The sequence below is a fragment of the Eulemur rufifrons genome, chromosome 8 (assembly GCF_041146395.1).
Source record: "Eulemur rufifrons isolate Redbay chromosome 8, OSU_ERuf_1, whole genome shotgun sequence".
Taxonomy (NCBI): domain Eukaryota; kingdom Metazoa; phylum Chordata; class Mammalia; order Primates; family Lemuridae; genus Eulemur; species Eulemur rufifrons.
Window position 1 is genome coordinate 122165084 of NC_090990.1, and position 21780 is coordinate 122186863.

The window sequence follows — 21780 nt, forward strand, 5'->3', positions numbered from 1 at the left end:
AGACAGGACACATCTAAATGCACACACTTGGGCTCTCGACGACGTGGGTCCCTTCTACCCCGGGCAGTGCAGTTCCCACAGTGGCAGGGCTTGAAGAACAACGGTGACAATCCCAACACCCCTCCCCTCCTAACACACACAGGAGGTCTTCCAGAGGCTCCTGAAGTTTTAGGGGGCAAGGCAGATTTGGCCGCTTTGTGGCAAAGTCTCAGGGCCAGCACTCTGTGTCACTCTGTGTCACTCTCTCGAGCGGGGCCTACGAACAGCAGAGCAGGCATGCTTTTCTCCATGCCACACAGAAGGTAGACCAGAGGCTGCCCAGCTCCAGACGACGACACGTGTGTGTGTTTGGGGGCAGGAAGGGAAAACCTGAGCCCTGTTTACTCATAGACATGGGGTGTAGCAGGAGCATGATGAGAATAAGAAAAATAGTTCCTTAGAAAACAAAAGGCCTCATGTATGGGAGACAGTGAGTTTTGAAGCCCTGTGTCCTTTATCTTACCACCTCACGCACACCTTTAAATCTAAATCCTGCTTTATTCCCTTTGTGAACGCTCTTAGAATTCAGCCTTCAAACACCCCCAAAAGATGGCAAGACAGGAAGGAAAGAAAACCTCAAACTAAATGGGAGAAAAACTAACATTACCCCTCACTCCCATGTGTCCTAGACATGTTCTGCAGACCAGCTAGACAGTATTCTTCCCATACGTGTGTGCCTTCAGACTATTTTAAAGGGGAAAAAAATTTTTTAAACAAAATAATTGAGAAAATGGGAAAATGACAATATACATGTTTAACAATTTTGACCAAGATTTTTAGTTCCAGTAAAAAATAAAAACTCCTAGATTGAGGTGGGGTGGCACGGTTAATGGGAGAAAATGAGTTTTGAGGAAAGATACCCCAAACTGTCTGTATTTTCCCTCATCTCTTTGTTTATCGAGTCCGTGTAACTGAGGTGGGGGAGCGGGTGGTGAAAATCAGAACAACAACAGAAAGAAACAGAGACTCCCAAAGCAGTAATACTAGGCCTCCTTGATTGTAAAGAAGTATAGACCATCTTTAACCTCAAAGGTCTTTGAGGAACCACGAAGCTATCCGTGAAGCCATGACTGATGCTGCCTCTTGCTGGAATCAGGACGGAAGCTTTATAAAGAAGGCACTTTTGCTGGGTACCGAGATACGAGCTTGTAGTCCCAGCTAATTGGGAGGCTCCTGCTTGAACCCAGGAATTGTGGCCAGCCTGGGCAGTATAGTGAAGCCCCATCTCAAAAAAAAACCTAAAAAAATTAAAAGTGAAAGAAGATGTTCTCTAAGAGAGAGCTGTGGGACCCTGGAGAGTGGCAATATAATGATCCCATTTCTGCCTACTTATAAGACAAGAAACTCCTCTACTTCAGCTGTATGGAGACTTTTATTTCAAGCAGGAAGGACTTCAGCAGGGAACAAAACGGATACCTTTTACTCTCCGTATGGTACAATATTCCTCAAGCAAAGCCTGGATTTTCTATTTATCTCTATGGTATTGATCTAAACGTACCTAGAAGGAAGTGACCTTGGCATTTATCCTTTGCTAATCTTGCTATTATCAATCCACAAGTTGATATGATATTCTTAAAGGGTGTAAAGTTTAAGTCTATACAACATATAAAGCTAAAAATTGCCCCATATTTTAGAGAGAAAAACATCAACACAAACTTCTCAAACCGTCTTCAAGGGCACAGCCAATGATGTTTTCTAAAAGCTGCAATGAAGTAACTGGTGCTGACACCATTAAAGGCCACCCTGGACATGCTTCCATCATTGTGTCTCCATTCTCCAACTACAATAAATGCTAAGACCGATTAAGCCCTTTGATAAAAAGGCCATGTCTATAGGAAATACTAAAAGATCTGCTACTGTCTCCATTAAGGCAAACCATTTCTAAATGATGGTGACAGGAATGTTTCTGAAATTTCCCATTTGTCAATGCCCCTGAAAAGAAAGTACAAAAACAGCAAGACAACTTATACATACGTAGAATCATACTATCTTTTCATCATGCAACATTGGCTCCTCACATCAGGAAGATTAAATAGAATATTTATACATATCCTTTATACACATTTTTTTCCCCCTCTATGAGTACACATGTGCTCGTCCTTGCCTGGGTGCCTAAGGCCACATGTGGTTATGGGCTACATTTTCTGCATAGGAGTCCAGTTTGGATTTGTGTTTTCTCTGGAGATGTTCTGGGTCTTAGTTTTTCCGGATGTCTGCATACACCACAGACTCTGACTTGTTAATCTTGTCACTGTGGTGTCCGCCAGAGTGGTCTAACTGCGCGTATATGACTGGGCCCTGGAAAAGAGAAGGAGAAGAATTAGAGGTTAGGGTTAGCTCATGTTCCCTTCACACCAGCCATCGAAGCCATAATTAAAGGGGTAACATTAGGGCTTCAGAGCAAAGAGTTCCCTCTTTTGAATGTCTTCGAGAAGACTTCTTACGAATGCTATGTCCAGGATTGATGTAAAACAAGATTGGGCATACACTGATAGCTGTTAAAGTCAGTGCATGGGGATTTGTTACATTATTCTCTCTACTTTTTTTTTTTTATTTTTTTTATTTTTTATCATTAATAACAATTTAATTTTACAGAATCAAAGAGTCTAACAGTATATCTTGTTAGATACAGTATGTCCTCATAATGTATACATTATTTCTTGTACAATGATATGAAATAATATGGGAAATATTCATGATAGATTATTAAGTGAACAATGCAAGTTAAAAACAACAGTTTCATATTTTTTTCCCCACCCCCCCTCTCTTCTTTTGATGTTTGAAAATTTCTATACCAGCAAAATATTTTTTCTTAGGAATACCCCTTATCTTAATATCCACCACAAAATTGCTCAACCCTTACAGGTGGGATCAGAGTCTTAAGGACTAAGACGGGCACGCCCACCAACCTGAGACCCCTGAAGTCATGAGCTTCAGAATAATCCATGCAAGAAACTGCCATATTTGGTGCCACCCAAAGATACAATCAATTTGATCCGGTCACTTTATACAAATAGGTACTTAAAAACATTTCAATATTCTTCAATACAACTACTAATAGTACAATTATTTTAGTCTGATCCTACCAGGACCAATAAAATAATTGCTTCTTTGATTTCTAGTATCAGATAACTGTTCTTCTTGTTTTAAAATAAAATTAAAAAGAAAAAAAAACCAAAAAGCCACAATATATAGAGATAATGGAAAACTCCAGATGGACTAAAGTAGAAAAGATCCTCTTCTTAGCCTCAGCAGTAAGGGAGCGGTTAAAGTCCCAGACAACTGTCAGGGTCCAATCCAGGAAAGCAAAGGAAGACTGGGCTGCCTCGGAGCAAGTGAATTCCCAGCTCTTGGGGGAAGAGGTCAGACAGGTTGCACGTTCAGTCCCTTTCAACCTAGAGATTCTAAAATTGTAAACATCAACCACAAAAATAGCCCTGGTTTTAAAAGAAAAATTTAATATCAACTTTTCTCCCACTCTAGGGGAACTATTTTTGAGAAGTCTAATAGTGTGCTTAAACTTTCAGCTTTGAAATCGTAAGCTCAGTAGCCAGAAGCATGTGGTTTAAAATAAACACCCTTACCCAAACCCAGGAGCCCCATAACCTGCATCCTTTAGTGCTGCGGTCCCCAACCACTCGTCCGAGGCCTGTCAGGGACAGGGCTGCAGAGCTGGGTGCCCCCTCCCCCCACCCCGTAGAATAAGTGAAACTTAGGAAAGTCCCATGGCATGGGGGGAGCACACAGCGGTGGCAGGCCAGCCAGGGATGCTTCCTGGCCCGACCCCCATCTGGGGAAAAACTGTCTTCCATGAAACCGGTCCCTGGTGCCAGAAAGGCTGGGGACTGCTGCCTTGGAGCATCACCTGGGATTCTGGAGTTCAGGCACTCCAACGTCTATAGAAGACAGAGCCAGCTGTAAGGGCGATACAATGGTGCATCTAAAAGTGGGGTCATAACATGAAACAACACTGGAGGACTAGATCCGTGTGCACGGGCACGGATCTGCAGTCGGAATTCATAAGACAGTCTTCGTTGGTAGAGACGAGCACTTGTCATGTGGCCTCGAGCTTATTTGCAAACCTCTAAGCTTAAGTTTCTTCATCTCTAAAATGGTACTAACGATATCTATACCTTTTAGTGTTGTTCTGAGGATTACATTGAGATAATACCTATAAATAGCTTAGGCAGTGTCTGACAGTTAACTCTCAATCCATAATAGTTATTATTATAAACATCTTGTTACACAAAACACTTTATAATACACTGAGCTAACCGATCAAGTAAATCAAATAGTCAAATTCCATGCTTGTCTTTAGTCTATAAATGATACTCTCTAATGCCTGTCACGGGTAACAGTAACAGATGACACTGTTTTTACTAAATCATACAGAAACCCTCTATATTCATCTCAGAAAACTGCAAGTTAAATGCTAACCCAAAAGGGAACAAAAAGAAGTTAAAAGAAACCAACACTATTTTCTACTACTAAGAACAGAATGGAAACAAAGTATTCCCTGGTCACAGCCACTTCCAAGAGGAAGACAGACCTCCCAAAATTAAATTATGTAACTTCCTAGATAAAAACCCTGTATCATAATTCTTAAAGACTCATTAGGAATTTTGAGGTATGTTCATGGGGGAAGGAATTTACAACCTGTGATGTATTGTAATTCTTTCCTTCTCTGCAGCTACACCCTTGGTGACATAATGCTGCAGATCTTTCCATCAAGAGTGGGAATCTATTTCTCCACCTCTTGAATCTGGTCTTGTGACTTGCTATGACCAAAAGAATAAGGAAGAAGTGAGGTTGTGCAATTTCCACACCTAGACCTCAACAGACTTCGCAGTTTCCATTCTCTCACTGATCTTGGGACCCACATAGCCACGACTGCTGTGTGAGGAAGCCCACGCTGGCCTGCTAGCCCATGAGAGAGACACAGCCCAGCTGCCATCTCTCTGCCCGGCCAACAGCCTGCCAATTGTCAGGCCACTGGAGACCACCCAGCTTGCAGTCCACCCTCCAGCCGATCACAGATGTATGAGTGAGCCAGCAGGGACCAGCTGAACCGGTCCAGACCGGAAGACCTGCCTGACCAAGCCACAGAATGGGGAGTCAAGTAAAATCGTGGCTGTTTAAAGCCACTATATTTTGGGCTGGTTTGTTACACAGCAGTAGGCAAGAAAGACAGCAGAGAAAGCAAATAAGAAAAACACAGAATTACCTCCGAATCAGTGAGTGTTAAAATACCAGTAAGGCCTTTCATGTGAGACAGTATTGTCTTTCGTGGCAGGAGACTGCAGGTTATCTGCTGAAAGTAACTGGAAAACCTTGAAGGAACCCTTCCTGTTGGGGGCTCTGGTCTTCTTCAACTTGCTTCCCACTGTCTGATGTCATCCCTACTCCTTTCCCCCTTAGAATGAAGTAGGGTCTTAGGTCAGGGGCTCTGTTAGTTAACTGCCTAGATCTTGGCAGATTGTAGGTGCTAGACGAAGGGATGGCCGAAATAATGGATCCAAAGGAACTGTGGACGTAGGTGGAGAGCAGGGATCTGCTCATGGATCTAGCTCAGTCTAGAAGAGCTCTCTGAAGTCTGATTCTGAGTGATATTTAGAAGCCCAAGGCACTCTGATTTAGAGGGCCAACAAGACCGCTCGGGAATCAGAAGGAGCCACCGAACCAAGATCAACTTGGAAATGAACCCACTATTGCTACGACGTTCACTTTTGGGTGTGCAAGAATACAGAAAAACAACAACAACAAAACCTACATTAACCTAGTTGTTTTCCCTGTACCTCTCGGCATTCACCCTCCTCATACACCACTTGTTTGATTTTTGTTTGTTTGTTTGTTTTGGCTTTTCCACAAAGAATGACAACAATCAAGTGAAAACTGTGTATGGATGTATCTTTTTCCCAAGTATCTTCTACACAAATAGGCCTTAATCTACTGAAAATGTTTCAAGAAACAAACTGCTTGACACAGGCCTATTTTTTTAGTTACAACTAGAGATAAAATTACCTCTGAATTCCACTTGTATCAAATTTACTCTAATATAAATAACGTACTGGTGAAGGCAGGGAGAAGGTCCAGGAAGAAAGGGTTCTAGAAGAGCAAAGGGCCCTGCCTCTACATACACGTGAAGTCTCAGAAGTCACTGAGTTACGTCCGTTCCACACTGTCCACAGCCTGTGCAGCCCGTCAGCATTGGACTCTGATCCTTCAGGCATTAGGGGACTCACTCCCAACTCCCTGGCATCGTAACACTCAGACAGAACATCTGCTTTTACAATAGCTCATCGACTGTTGACAAAATACTTTTCCTATTTATTTCATTGTTTTTTTTAAAGCCAAATGTATATGCAAAACACAGCTATGTATTACGACTCCCTTTGAGATAAATGAGACTAATAGCGACTCTCAAAACAGAGTTGAAAAGAATTGAACAGGCAACACAGAATAAGCCATGCCTTAGAGCCAGACAGACTGAGTCTGACACCAGCTCCGCCACTGACTACTGACCTTAAGCAAGTGACTCAGCACAACTAAGCCTCAGTTTCTTCATGTGTACAACAGAGCCCACAAAAGAACTTACGTTTAGGACTGTCGTGAAGACTAAAGAGAAGATGCACATAATGTGCTTCTTTTTGAAACATCACTGCATCTACGTACTATAGCTGACAGATACATAAATATTCCATTCAATCACTGTTCTCAAAAAAAGAAACAAAACCTGACTTTTCCGTATAAAACATTAACCATTTCCAAAAAAAGGATCTAGAAAACCAACTATGTATAAACATTCATCAAATATTTATACAAAAATTATTGTACAGCAATCTCAGTCAAACTAAGCTTTATAAAAAAATTTTTTTTGAAATGGGGTCTCTCTATGTTGCCAAGGCTAGTCTCAAACTCCTGGCCTCAAGCAATCGTCCTGCCTCCGCCTCCCACACCCGGCTACAAGAAAGATTTTTTACTTATCTTTCCCCGACACCGTTAACACTCCAAACTCTAGGCAGCGCCTACCTAATACCCTTTCCTACCCAACCTCCCACTCTACTCTGCTGGAGAACCCCAGTTTGGTTCTGTGTCTGGTCCCCACCCCCCCTGTTCTCAGGGGTGAATCACGATGGGTGTGCCAGTCACAATTCCTGTCCCCTTGCAGGTGACCATAGAGGTATCAGCATGTGACCCACTCTTGGCCAATGGGGACTAGAAGTTTCCTGGCGGGGCGGGTTCTGGTAAAGATTTTCCTCCACAGTAAAAATTACATGGGAGGAGATTCAGCTCTTTTCCTGTTGCCTGTGATGCCTGAGACCGAGGCAGCCATGCTGAGGCTGAGGGAACGAGCCCGAGAATGAAGACAACATGCAGAGGATGAAAAACAGTAAAATGGAAAGAACTTGTGCCTTTCATGACATTGCTGGGCCCCTGAACCAACACAGAAGTGCCCTGCCTCGGGACCACTTGTGAGTTAATTAGCTTCTTATTGTTAAAGCTAGTTTAGTCTTCTGTTACTAAGTCTTTCCCAATTACAGCAAAAATAGTGACCAAAGACAGACGGCTGGGCATTACGTTGCACCTTTTCTGTATTTCCTTCTTCGGGTACTAGTATTTCTTTTCTTCTGGTAAAATGACATGGAGTTATTTACTGATCCACATAGTAATTACTCATGCTGTCAGATTCTCAGATGATGTCTGCAGATAGGAAAATAGCTGTAAAAGGCCAATACAGGTTGAGGTAATGGCTGAATTACTTCTCACCAACCTCCAGAAAATGCCATGATCACATAGTTAGGCCTATGTAGAACCCTGGGGTTTATTCACAGAAGAAACGAGCTGAAGTCTCTGACTCAGGCACAGCAGGGGGAGGTGTCAGCACTGAGGATGGAATGGGCAAGAAGTCCACCTACTGGACAGCGAGACTGCCTCCCTCTGCTCAACTCCCAAGCAGGAAATTAGAGGATGTCTTTCTGGAGAAATTGACTACACCGAGAGGAGAGACCCTCAGAAACTGACGTTTAGAGACCCCCAAGTGAAAGTCAGAGAACACTTTATACAGTGAAGCCCACTACGCAGTGCTGTGCCTGAACAAAGAGATTCTATTTTAATTAATTAATTTATATTTATTTTTTGTGGAGACAGGGTCTTGCTATGTTGCTCAGCCTGGTCTTGAACTCCTGGCCTCAAACGATCCTTCTGCCTTGATCTCCCAAAGTGCTAGGATTACAGGCGTGAGCCATCATAACCTGGCTGAGATTCTATTTTAATATGAATGGATAACAAAGGATCACTGGGCATTTGAGGAAAGCTTCTAACGTGAAAGTCAGAAATCATAAGAGGAAAAAAGAGAATTCCAAAGAAACAGTAAAATCAAGTAAGAGGAGAAAACATTTGAAAAAAATCACACAAAACAGGAGAAAAAACTGTTATGTTCAGATAGATAGGACAATACATCCATGGAAACAAGTATAGGATATTATGATCAGAGAATAAGAAAAAGCACTTGAAAATTTTTTAAAATGATAGCATAAATTTAAATATTCAATGAAAGTTGGAAGATACAGAAATTTTCTACAAAGAAGAACAAAAACTTCAAAATAGAAGAAAATAAGAAAACTAAAGGATCGATCTAGGAAGTGGTCCAATTCCTAATAGAAATTTCCAAAAGAAAGAATAGAAAACAGAAGCAGAAAACTTTCCAAAGAACACTGGAAGAAAATACCCTAAAATTGAAGGACCTAGTTTTCAGGTTGAAAGAGCCCACTGAGTATCTAGGACAATGAATAAAGACCTACAATTTTATGAAATTTCAGAACACTAGGGATAAAAAAAGATCTAAGAGGAGGGACAAAACCTCACCTACACAAAGGAGCAGGAATCAGAACAGTATCAGCTCCTAAGCCACAGCATGGAAGCTAGAAAAATCAGCAATGCCTCAAAATGCTGAAGGTAAATGAATTCCAACTTGGTAGGAAACCCTACCCAACCAGATACATCAATCAAGTTTGAGGGAGGAGCATCAAGACAATTTCAGAGATGCTAAAAACAAACGTGTTATCTTACAGTTGCAGAGGTCAGAAGTCTGAAATGTGTTTCCCTGGGCTAAATCAAGGTGTCAGTGTGGCTGTGTGCCTTCTGAGGGCTCTAGGGAAGGATCTGTTTCCTTGTCTTTTCCAGCTTCTGGAAGCTGCCCCCATTCCTCGGCCCACGAACTCTTCCTCCACCTTCCAAGCCAGCAGCATAGCATCTTCCAACCTCTCTCTGACTCTCAGGATTCCGCCTCTCTCTTGCAAGGACCTCTGTGGTCGCACAGGCCCCGCCCAGATAATCCATGAACATCTTCCCATCTCAAGGCAATTTAATCACATCTGCAAAGTCCCTTTTGACACGTAAGGCAACATATCCCGCAGAATCCAGAGATTCGGATGTGGACCTCCTTGGGGAATATTCTGTCGACTATGCAAAGTTTCAAAATGTTGACCTCCTGTGCATTCTTCCTCGAGAAGTTATGCAGAGTATGTTCCATCATAATATGAGAATTAAACTAAGAACAATGAGGACCTGGGGTCCAAGAAGAGAGAGGCGGGGAAGCCGAGGCTGACGGCTAGCGAGCAGCCTAGAGCACAGCAAGGCCAGACTGACACACGCGTCTGTCTCCAAGAATGAAATGAAACCAACAGAACAGGTGAAGTTTGAATGTGCTCAGAGGTTTTAAATTCTGTTTAAGAGTTTTGAGATGGAATATAAATATGTATAAGCAAGTAAAAACAGGCAAATATTGGCTCCATGGTAGATAAAACTGTACAAGAAAGCAAATGAATGTGGTACGACAGCGAAAAAAACAGGTCCATGTAACGCTGAATAATGTACCTAAACATGACAACCCAACCACACTGGGAAGGGGCACGCGTGTAGGTATGTGTGTGAGCCTTGTGTGCTGAAAGGAAGGGCTGGGGATAAAATTAATAAATCCTCACTTTTCCATAGTATGGAGTCAACAGATAATATCTAAAACTGAAAATCTAGAAATAGAAATACAAGTTTTTTAGAAATAAGATGAATTCCAGAAGAAACAGCTAAAATAATGCAGAGTGTTTGCCTCTGAGGATTGGTCCTCAGGGTAGGAAGGTGTGGGGCAGGAGGGCTGCTTTCTTCACTGACCATATTACTTGATATTTTAAACTATTTTCTTTTATTACCTGGGGGAAGCGGAAGGCCTGGGAAACTGAAGCTGACCCAGCAAAGGAGGTACACAAATACAAGGCTGTGATCTGAATGCAAATTGTAAGCTGCATTTCTCCCCTCTAGTATTTTTGTTTCCTGCCATATGACAAACCAGATTTCTGGAGAAGACTTTACAGTAAAAATGCCACTTTCTATTTGTGCCATGATGTGAAAAAAATTAAACCTGGATTTTAATAAGCTATACTTGTAGGGGGACAGGCCCGAGCCAGGTGGTAACTGGGAACTGAGAATAAAGCTGGAAAATCCCAAAGACAGTATCTTCAAAAAGGAAACTAGAAAAAGATCCTGGCCTAAAGTGGGGTCATAGTATCTCTTGGTCTTAGCCCTGCATCGAGCAACAAAGAGAAAAGGTCCCCCCACAAGTTCCATAGCTACAGCCCTATATTCATGTAGATTTAGGGGTGGAATTCAAACGAGCTGTATAACCCCAAAGACCCTAAGCCAAAATTTTAGTTTATAACGCCCTTGGTTGGTAGTATCCAAGGCACATGGCAGAAGAAATAAAAATCTTCTCATGAGTAATAAATTTTAAATGAAGACTCAATTTGCATAAAGTGCCTAGAAACATAAGCACAGTCTTCAAATTATAAAATACAGGAGAAAATAAACCACCAGCAAGAGCTGTAGAAACAGAAACTGAAGTCAGATCAATAAAGATCACAGACACTGGAGTTACCAGTTTTGAGGTATAAAAAATTTAATATGCTTAAATAAAAAATAAGATATTGAAAATATAATGAAGTCATAGCAACTATCAAAATTAGCCAGGCATATTTTATGATTTATTTTTTTTATTTTTTAAAGAAAACATCAGCAAGCCAGGCATGGTGTATTTTAAGAAGAGCCAAACAGAGACATTGATATACGAAATTGAATTAGCAGACTAGACAAAGCTCAACAATTAGTGAATTCAAATACAGATGAAGAAATTATGCAGAAAACAGCACAGAGACAATGTGATAAAAAGTAAGAAAGAGAGGTTAAGAGACATAGAGTGAGAAGGTCTATTAGACTTCCATAAAAAGATAAATAGACAAAATGGAGAAAGGAAAAATTCAAAGAGATAGTGACTGGGAATTTTCTAGAATTTATTAAAGACATGAACCTTCTGATTCAGGAAGTCCAGTGAAATTCCAAGCATGAGCAACAAGGGGTAATCAATAAATAAGTTGTAGATAAAATGCAGAATAAAAAAGGTATAGAGTGGATCTGAAAAGCAGCCAAAGAGAAGAGGCAGGTGACCTACAGAGGAACAGGAACGTCAGCTGATTTTTCAACAGCTGCTGTCTTTATTATTAATATTTCCTTCTATCTGCTTTTGTTGGGTTTAATTTGCTCTTCTTTTTTTAGTTTCTTCAGTTAGAAGCCTAGATCATCGATTTTATAACTTTATTTTTTTCCTAATATAAACTGTTAATGGTACAAATCCTCAAAGCACTACTTTAGCTGTACCTCACAAATTTTGATATGTTGTGTTATTATTTTCACTCAGTTCAAAATATTTTGTAACTTTTCTTGTGACTTCTTGTTTTACTAATGGGTTATTTGTTTAATTCCCAAATATTTGAGACCTTTTAGGTATCCTTCTGTTGATTTGTTTAATTCTGCTGTGGCCAGAGAACATACTCTGAATTATTCTAACCCTTTTAAAATTTAATGAGAATTGTTTTATGGCCCAGAATGTGGCCTATATTTGGTAAATGTTTCATGTGCACTTGAAAAGAATGAGAACTCTCTTGATGAAAGTGGTATTTTATAAATGTCCATTGGGTCAAGTTGGTTTCAGTGTTGTTCAAGTCTTCTGTATCCTTTCTGATTTTTTGTAAACTTGTTTTCACAAACTTGCTGAGAGAGGAATGTTGAAACCTCCAACTACGATTGTGGATATGTGTATTTCTCCTTTCAAATCTCTGTTTTTACTTCATTTATTTTCAGGTCCTATTATTAGAAGTATAAATTTAGGATTACGTCTTCTTTATGAATATGTCACTTTATCATCATGGAAAGTACCTCTTTATTCCTGGTTATGTTTCTTATTCTGAAACCTACTCTGATTATCATAACTATTCAGACTTCTTTTGGTTAGTGTTAACATAGCATTTCATTTTCTATCTTTTTATTTTAAAAATACTGTGATAACATATACATAAAATTTATCATCTTAACCACTTTAAGTATATAGTTCAGTAGTGTCAAGTACGTTCACATCGTTGTGCAGCCATCCCAAGAATTTTTTTAACTTGCAAAACTGAGACTCTGTACTCTGTACCCATTGAACAACTCCGCATTCCGCCCTTCCCCCAACACCACCACTCTACATTCCGTCTCTATGAATTTGACTACTCTAAGCATGGCATATTAATGGAGTCACACAGCATATCTTTTTGTGGTTGGCTTATTTCACTTAGCACCATATCCTCAAGGTTCATTCAAGTTGTAGCATGTGTCAGAATTTCCGTCCTTTTAAGATTGAATAATATTCCATTGGGTACATATGTACCACATTTTGTTTATCCATTCATAAACGGATGGACACTTGGGTTGCTTCCACATTTTGGCTATTGTGAATAACACTGATATGGCCATGGATGTACAAATTAGCGCTTCAAGACCCTGCTTTCAATTCCATCTTTTTATTTTTAAATTATCGGGATCTTTATATTTAAAGTCATTTCTTATAGACAGCATATAATTAGGTCTTGCTTTTCTATCCAATCTATCTCTGCCTTTCAACTGGAGTGTTCAGCTCATTTATATTTAATGTAATCATCAATATGGTGGAGCTGAAATCTACCATTTCACTATATGTTTTCTATTTGTCCCACCTATCTTTTGCTCATTTTTCCCTCCTTTTCTGCTTCGGAGTACTTTTTTGTGATTCTATTATAGCTCCTTAGTTGGCTGATTAACTATACCTCTTTTCTTCCCCCAGGGTTTGCTCTAGGCTTTGCAGTATATATCTTTAACTTACCACAATCTACCTTCAAATTACAATTTCACAGATAATGTAAGGAGCTTACAACAGTATCCTTCCATCCTCTCTACCCCATCCTTTGTACTACTGTTGTCATACATTTTACTTCTACGTTTATAACCCCATAAAACACTGTCATTATTTTTGCTTTAAACAGTCAATTACTTTTAAAGGTATTTTAAAAATAAGAAAAAAAGTCTTATATTTTCTACTTATTTGTCATTTCCAGTGCTCTTCACTCCTGTGTATACATCTAAACTTCCATCTGGTGTCCCTTCTGCTTGAAAAACTTCCTTTGACATTTCTTATATAGCATGTCTGCTGGTGATAAATTCTCTCAGCTTTTTTGCTTATTTGTTTTCATATTTGAAAGATATTTTTGCTAAGTACAAAATTCTGAGTTGACTGGCTTTTTTTCTACAGCAATTTAAAAGTGCTGGTTCCACTGTCTTCTGGCCTTATGGTTTCTCAAGAGAAGGCTGATGTCACCCCTAGTTTTGTTCCTCTATCATCATGTCTCTTTCTTTTTTTCTGACAACTTTTAAGATTTTCTCTTTATTAGTGGTCTTAAGCAATTTGATTATGATGTGGCTTAGGGTGGTTTTCCTAGTTTCTTCTACTTAGAGTTTATTGAACTTCTTGGATTTGTGAGTTTATGTTTTTCACCAAATTTATAAAAAATTTCACTATTTCTCTAAATTTTTTTCTCTCTTCCCTTTCCTTCTGAGACTCTAATTATATTGCTTGATATTGCTTACTGGCTCAATAAAGCTCTGTTCATTTTCCCCCCAGACTTTCTCTCTCTTCATGCTTCATTTTGGGTAGTTTCTGTTGCTATGCCTTCAAGTTCACTGATGTTTGCTTCTGCAGTATTTAACTGGTTAATGCTATCCACTTTTTTTTTCATTTCTAGAAGTTCCATTTTGGTTTGTTTTATATATCTATTTTTTTTTCATTATATTCAAGCTTTCCTTTACATCCTTAAGTTTACTAATAAGATTTATAATATTTGTCTTAACGTCTTTTAACGTTTATTAATCCCCTCATCTCTTTCATTTTTGGGTTTGTTTTTACTGATTGATTTCTCCTGGTTATACGTCTTTTTTAGAGACAGAGTCTCACCATGTTGCTTAGGCTGGTCTCGAACTCCTGGGCTCAAGTGATCACCCCACCTCAGTCTCCCAAGTAGCTGGGACTACAGGTGTTCACCACTATACCCGGCTTTTCTGTCTTATTGTTTTGCTTCTTTGTATGTCTGGTAATTATTGATGGGTGCCAGACATTATAAATTTTTACAGTATCTGGTGCTGAATTTTTGTTATAAATAGTATTGGATTTTGTTGTAGAATGCAGCTAAATTACTTTTAGATTAGTTTGATTCTTTAAAGGCTTCCTTTCAAGCTTTGTTATGGTGGGTCTATAGCATCCTTTATTGTGGTGCTAATTTAGCCCCACACTAAGGCATGACCATTCTGAGCACCCTAACCAATACCCTGTATATTATGAGTCTCTCTACTCTGGCTTTTAGGAACACAAACCATTCCCAGCCCTGTGTGAGCTCCAGGCATTGTGCAAACTACTGCTTTCCAGGTAGTTCTTTCTTTGGTCTCAGAGAGTTTTTTCCTACCCATGCATAAAGTTGTACTCAGACAAAGACTCAAGGGGCCCCACTCCAGATCTCTGAAGTGTGCATGCATGCTCTCTCTCTCTCTAGTTTCTTCTCTGGTACACAAATTCTAGCCACCCTGACCTTTTCAAACTCTGATTTCTGCCTCCTCAACTCAGTGAGACAGCTGGGCTCTATTTCCATTTTCCCTCCCTGCACTGCAGTGTGGAAACTGTCTCGAGTCAGTAAACGGGGGAAATCACAGGGCTCACATTATTTGTTTCCTTCCTCTCGGGGGTCACAGGGCTGCATAATCTGTTTTCCAATATCATGAAAACCATTGTTTGTTTTTTCTAGTTTGTTTTCAGCAAAAGAGCAACTCTGACAGCACTTCAGGGACAGAAGGAAAATGTTCCAGGGCTTCTTTAGATGTGATGCCCATCTGGAACTCTCATGCCTTCATTCGCAACCCTGTTCCCATTCACAATGCAAGTGAGTGGACTCAGGTATTGGAGGTGTATTAGACAGACAGAATGGGAACAGGTAATGAGCCTGATGCCGTGGTAGAACACTCACTATCTACACACCTGGGTTCCAGTCCCAATTCTGTCACTGAGCGTGTGCTTTTAGAAATTTAATAATCATAATGCCTTAGTTTCCTCATTGGTATAATAGTTTCCTCACTACACGTAACAACTATGGAATAAGACAATGGGCACTTCTTCCACAAAACATTGTTATTCTCTTTACTTCCTCTTAAATCCATTCTCCTTAGGATGATGCTACAATGGGCCAAATTCCTCAGGATGCCTTCTACCCCAGAAGAACCCAAATTGGTACTAAGCTATGGAATTTCTGCCTTGCCACAATTATAGTTAAAACAGCATAGCCAAAATACACCAGGCTAGATGCTATGCTAAATTGGAAATAAAAATTATTTCTCTTCTGTACTTTCTACTAGAAGTAGAAATTAAAACCATTCCTTATCAAGCTTATTATTCAGACACATGTTTACTTTCAATTTTTTCTAAAGAATCCACATAAAATAATTTTTGTTTCATTGTCAATACCAAGAATATCAACTTTTTTCCTGCTAATTTCTTGTCTACGGGGTGCCTCAATACATACTCTAGTTCATTAGACTTCTTTCCTTGGGCAATTAAAGAAGAATCTTTTACATCTGACAGAGCCATTTTCTGTTTCTACTTGGGCCAAAGGTGCCACATTATGAGTCAACAATTCATGTTAGTGGTGGTTTTGTGGAAACTTTACTCAGGTCAGATTTTCCACCTTATTTTCTTGTGGTCTTCCTAGACCAGCCCTTTAACTCCCCTCTCCCCCGCTTTCTCTGTCTGTCTTTCTGTCTGTCTGCCTTTCTCTTTCTTTGTCACACCGCCCAGGATTCCTTCCTGCACCAAGTGACAGAGCAGAGCCAGCAGGGCCCAGGGGCAGAGTTGTAATTAGCCATTACCTGGTGAGATGCAGAAGGCAGACTCTTTACTAGACCCTCTGTGTCGGAGGGGGCCTTCCGTGGAGCCTGCTTAACCGGTGACAAACTTTCTGATGTACTGCAGCTGATGAATGGACAATTTGGAAAACAAATGTAAAAAAAAAAAAAAAAAAAAAAAATTAAACAGAAACAAAAACATACAAATGCAAGTGATGGCAAAATGAAGCAGCAGATGTATAAAAACAAAAGACAACAAAACAATCACATATCTTAAAACTACTTTCTATCCCTGAAACTCACACATTCTCCTAAGTCAGTGAGGGAGGCACAGAAACCGGTACGGTACAACCTCCTCACCCTTGTTTACGACAATGATATTGCAATTCTGGTCACAATGCACACTGACCCTTTTTGCTGCTTTGTCTTTTCCCCCTGCCACCAACTCTCCTTTGGGATAAAGGCGTTTTTAAATGAGCAAACTATAGAGCACCTTCTTAATGGCTTAATGGCAATTCGCTTTTGTTATCAAAGGCAAGCCTCTTCCGAATGTATTTTAAAAATTACAGATATACATCCAGGCTCGTTCGTAGTCTTGGCTTGTCTTGTTCTCTCCATATTTTATTCCCTACCAATACCACAATGAAACCCAAAACCCCAGGAAGTTGTGAATGATGAGAAACTATGGAATGCCATGTCACACAGGCTGAACTTTTTTCAGGGGCATAGGGGACTTTTATAACAAGCACTATCTCATACATCAAGGAAAGTAAATGCCAGGAAGTATCTCATTAGGGATTTCCTAATGAGATGTGTCATCAGGACAGCTTAAATCCTTCACATTTTTCAAAAAACTTAGGAGTTTGGTGAGGATCACATTTAAAGTGTCATTACTAAGACCAAAGCATACCATGCATTCTGCAAACTGTGCCTTCCTTGAAATGGGAGGCTACATGTTCTGAACCAAAATGGTTGATTATTCTATCACAAAAGGGTAATACAATTCATCAATGAAAAAGAAAACTAACGTGCGTGTGCGCGCGCGCGCGCGCACGCACGCGCACACACACACACACACACACACAGGCATTTTACATGAAGAGCATACACATTCAGATGATCATAAAACCTCTATGTAACTTGACAACTCAATTTCATCCAGATGGTATGCTCAACATGTTTCTAATACAAACACGTGACATATTTGTGGACAAACCATAATAGCTGTTGGGTTAGCTCAGAGCTAGCTGGTTAGTTGTCAACAACGTATTCAGATGGGCTGAATACGTACACATGAATATTAACAGCGACGGGCAATGTGATTAGTTACCATGTGTCTAGTGGGAGTGGAAGAGGAGACCCAGCCCTGTTATAGTCCCAATGTGTCTTCTATGTCAGCTTTTCTTAAGAAGTGGAAGATAAGCAGGATCTGATCCCAGCACACCAAGGGAGAAAAGGCAGGGGAAGAGGAAAAAAACCAAAGTAAGAAGAAGAGCAGCATTCATGATGCCATGCAGGATTAGGATTCTAAGGGACACTTTCCTGTCCCTTTATTAACCCAAAAGCAAGAACTACAAAGACTGGCAGGTTACCACCCTGGATTAGTCTCACGCTGTAAACCAACAACCCAGCTATACTTAATCATAAAACACTCACCATGCAAGGGGGCAGATACAGTCAGCAGAACAGAAGCACTCCAAGCAAGTAATATTAATATCTGAATTTGAACACTCAAACTTGTTAAAACACAGCACTCCTAAACACTCTAGATCAGCAGAGCCATAAATAGAGTTTCCCGCCATCCACCAGCAAGAGAGTTTAGCGCATGCAATCCTCTCAAATCACAGTCCCCTCGAGATGGTTAACGTTAGTTCTGAGCATCTGCGACACTGCTCATGCTACATCCACTGGAATCCAGCCTTCGTTTCCAGTCTTACCACATGAGTTTACATAGCTTATATGGGTTAGCTTTCCTGCTGGAGTAGGGAAAAGAAAGGTCCTTCAATTAGACACAGACCCTATGCTCAAGTGTGTTCCTTTTGAGAAGCCATAAACAAAAAGAAAGTCCACTTTTCTTTATCGCTAGCATATCATCACATAGGGCTGAGGGTGGCAGTTTATTAGCACAACTTCCTTTTTTTATTTTTGAGACACGGTCTCACTCTGTTGCCCGGGCTAGACTGCCGTGGCATCAGCCTAGTTCACAGCAACCTCAAACTCCTGGGCTTAAGCAATCCTCTTGCCTCAGCCTCCCGAGTAGCTGGGACTGCAAGCTTGTGCCACCATGCCCGGCTAATTTTTTTCTATTTTTAGTAGAGACAACGTCTCTCACTCCTGCTCAGGTTGGTCTCAAACTCCTGACCTCAAGCAGTCCTCCTGCCGTGGCCTCCCAGAGTGCTAGGATTACAGGTGTGAGCCACTGTGTTCAGCCACTTTTTTTTTTTTTTTTAAATAGATGAGGTCTCACTATGTTGCCCAGGCTGGATTCAAACTCCTGGGCTCAAGAGATCCTCCTGCCTCAGCCTCCAAGTAGTTGGGACTACAGGCATGAGCCACCATGCCCAGCTCACAACTTCTTGATTGGGGTTTTATGTTTACCCAACTAAAAAAAAAAACCTTATGAGATTATTGCCAAGAAATTAAAATTAAACTTCCCCTAAACATTTGTACCCCCATAACATGCTGAAATAAAAAAAAGAAATTAAAATTAAACTCTTAAATTGGGCAAGTGATACCTGTAGCTTAAGAATACTAATTTCAGAGTGGATAGTACTGAAATACAGAGCACAGACTGCCGAGCAGTTCATTTCACCAAACCTAAAAAGGAACCTGTAGAACAGGGATCAGTATCACATTCCACATTTAATAGCAGGCCACTAATTTCTTCTTGCCCATGTCAGAACACCTCCCCAGGAGACAGCCTGACTCTGACATGAAAGCAAACAGTAGTTAATTCTTCACGATCCTTTTCCCATAAAAATACGTAAGTTTTTATAAACCCTGATTCCTTCCCTCCACCCCTCCCCTAAAAAAGTGTTTCTTACCTACTGTAATCCCGTTTAGAGTTTTTCCTTCTATAGAGGACAGCCAGAATCATGCTGATGAGCAGAGTGAGACCTACGACCACAGCAGTAACTATACCCACCACTACCCCAACTGGAAACACGGGCAAACTCTCTAGAGAGAAAGAATAAAATAGTTTTAACATACATTGCTATAGAGAGAAAAATGGAATTTTATTAAATTATTAAATTAATAAGCAAGTATCTTCCTTTAATAGTTACCATACCGTCTTTTATTATCTAAATGATGAGATCCCAGTATCTAACTGATGACATTAGATAGATAGGAATGAACTACAGAACTAAGCATTTCTACATCTACAGTCTCTCTGAATGCTCTAAAATCAAAGAAAAACTGATGTGACTGTACCTCAATCTACTCTCTAACAAAGCAGACTTTGTCTCAAAATGAGACACCAGAACCTGCATTTCCTGCTTGTTCTCAAAAAAAAGAAGAAATCACCGTAGTGTTTTGGAAATGTCAAAACAGAATATAAAACAGTATTAATCTCCTTCTTTCCCACTGCCCACCATATCTAACCATAATGAATTTGGTCTTTCTTCTAATTACACTAAAAAACTAATAGTCCTGGAATCAGAACAATAGGCTCCAGACAGCAGGAATAAAAATGAAGAAATCAGCCGCTTTGGCTGGAATGAGCAACAGTTCTTCAGCTGTAAGGCAAAAATACTACCTTCAGACACTCCTTGAAATGGATCTCTTGTTCTCCAGCTAAACATGAGATAAAGGAGATTGCATCATTACTGCAAAAATACTCAAGAAGTACCTTTTTCTACGACATACAGTCTAATGTGCCCAGGCTGGACAACAATGTCAGGAGGGTTTTTGACATCACAGATATAGGTGCCATTGTGTATGAACTGCATATTTTCTATGTTGATTGACGCATCTTTCTTGTCGAGGTCTCCAGCCCAGCTGATTCTGTCCTTAAATGGTGGATAATTCCCCAGGTACACTTGCCCTTGGGAGTAGTGGAAAAACTGCGATTAGAAAAAAAGAACACATGAGCTATTTTCAAAGGCAGAATTCCTAAACTTTATAACAGGCACGCTGCAAAAGGTTCTTTTAAAAAAAGACTTCACGCAGAAAGAAAGGCAATAGCATATTGTAAACCTCAAGCTATGGAATCTAAGTCAGACAGGGGTTTAGAGATCAAGGGGTCAACCCTGCCAGGTTTCAGTTGAAGAAACAGACTCATATATCTTCTCTAATCCTCTGAATACCCCATTAATATAATTATTGCTACTTTCACCACTTACATAAGGAAATGGAGACTCAAAGAAACCATTTTCCCAAGGTTGCATGATAGGGAGGGACCCAGAGTCAAAGTCAAAGTCAGGCCCATCTGATTCTTCAAAGCCAACACTCTTCCAGCACCACCATGTCTGAGCCCAGTGAATCCAAAGGCTTCAGAAAGCTAACTGTTCACAAAGCTCACCATTGAGATACATAAAGGCATAATGAAAAAGAATCCTAAATACCATAGATCCGTCAAATCTGTGGGTTTCTCCCTCTTACTTATTGGTTTCCTATGGAAAAGTCATGGGTGTGTGAAAGGAACAAAGCCCAGATAACAAAACGCTTTCGCCTGCCTTTGAAGGTTCAGCTTTTGGCCCCTTTCTCTCTCTACTCCTCACTCTCTCCTCAGACCTGCCTTTAGCAAAGGAACTCGTTTCTCAGAGTGAACCTTGTCAAACCCAGCACCTTGGAAGCAAGGTAAGGCCCAGTGGGAGGGGAGCTACCGGCACACTCAGCTGAAATCCAAGCAACTCTGCTGGAGGCTCGGTGTCTTTGTTCTCGTTCATCGATGGGGTGATGGTGGGGCCGGGGGTAGAAATCAGCTCCACCAGCAATTCATATAGAACATTTTCAGAACCTTCTGATCATGCTAAACACCTCTGCGCAACCTCACCGGTTCCCGTGACTTAAGGACCATCTATATTTTAACTCCCAAATCTCTCTCTCCATCAATAGTGTCCCCTTAAGCTCTAGACTCCTCCCAAAATTGCTTACTCACTTTACCACCCGGCTGCCAGAGTCCCCCAAGCTTGTCACTTTCTCCTATAAACTTCATCTTCTACCTATGTATCTCCTGTTGACTGATGGCTACCATCTGTCTCCCAAACCATAAATCTTGGAGTAATCCTTGATTCCTCTTTCTTCCCATCTAATTAATCCCCCAATATTGTCAATGCGCCTCATAAATTTCTCTTAGTTTTCTTCTCTCTATGCAATTTCCACTGATGACACCTAGTTTCATGCTCTCGTCATCCTGGACTATGGCCTCTGAACTGCTGTGTCTAATTCCAGCCTCAACTTCCTCTAGTCCGTCCTCCACGATGCCAAAATGCCACTGATAAACAATAATTATTATTACCA

The 21780-nt window shown here is 40.4% G+C and overlaps 1 protein-coding gene across 2 annotated transcripts in view; it reads right to left on the minus strand.

Annotated features, from left to right (window-relative positions):
- Window positions 1–934: 934 nt before the first annotated feature.
- The window catches only part of MPZL1 (myelin protein zero like 1), a 58035-nt gene continuing 37189 nt past the window's right edge, over window positions 935–21780 (minus strand). For both annotated transcript variants that reach the window (XM_069480898.1, XM_069480899.1), the window contains exons 3-6: window positions 20168–20381; window positions 19362–19494; window positions 16342–16444; window positions 935–2337 (exon numbers count right to left, since the gene is read on the minus strand). In XM_069480898.1, the coding sequence (XP_069336999.1) occupies window positions 2236–2337; window positions 16342–16444; window positions 19362–19494; window positions 20168–20381 (552 nt within the window). In that variant the 3' untranslated portion in view covers window positions 935–2235. The remainder of the gene's footprint in view (window positions 2338–16341; window positions 16445–19361; window positions 19495–20167; window positions 20382–21780) is intronic.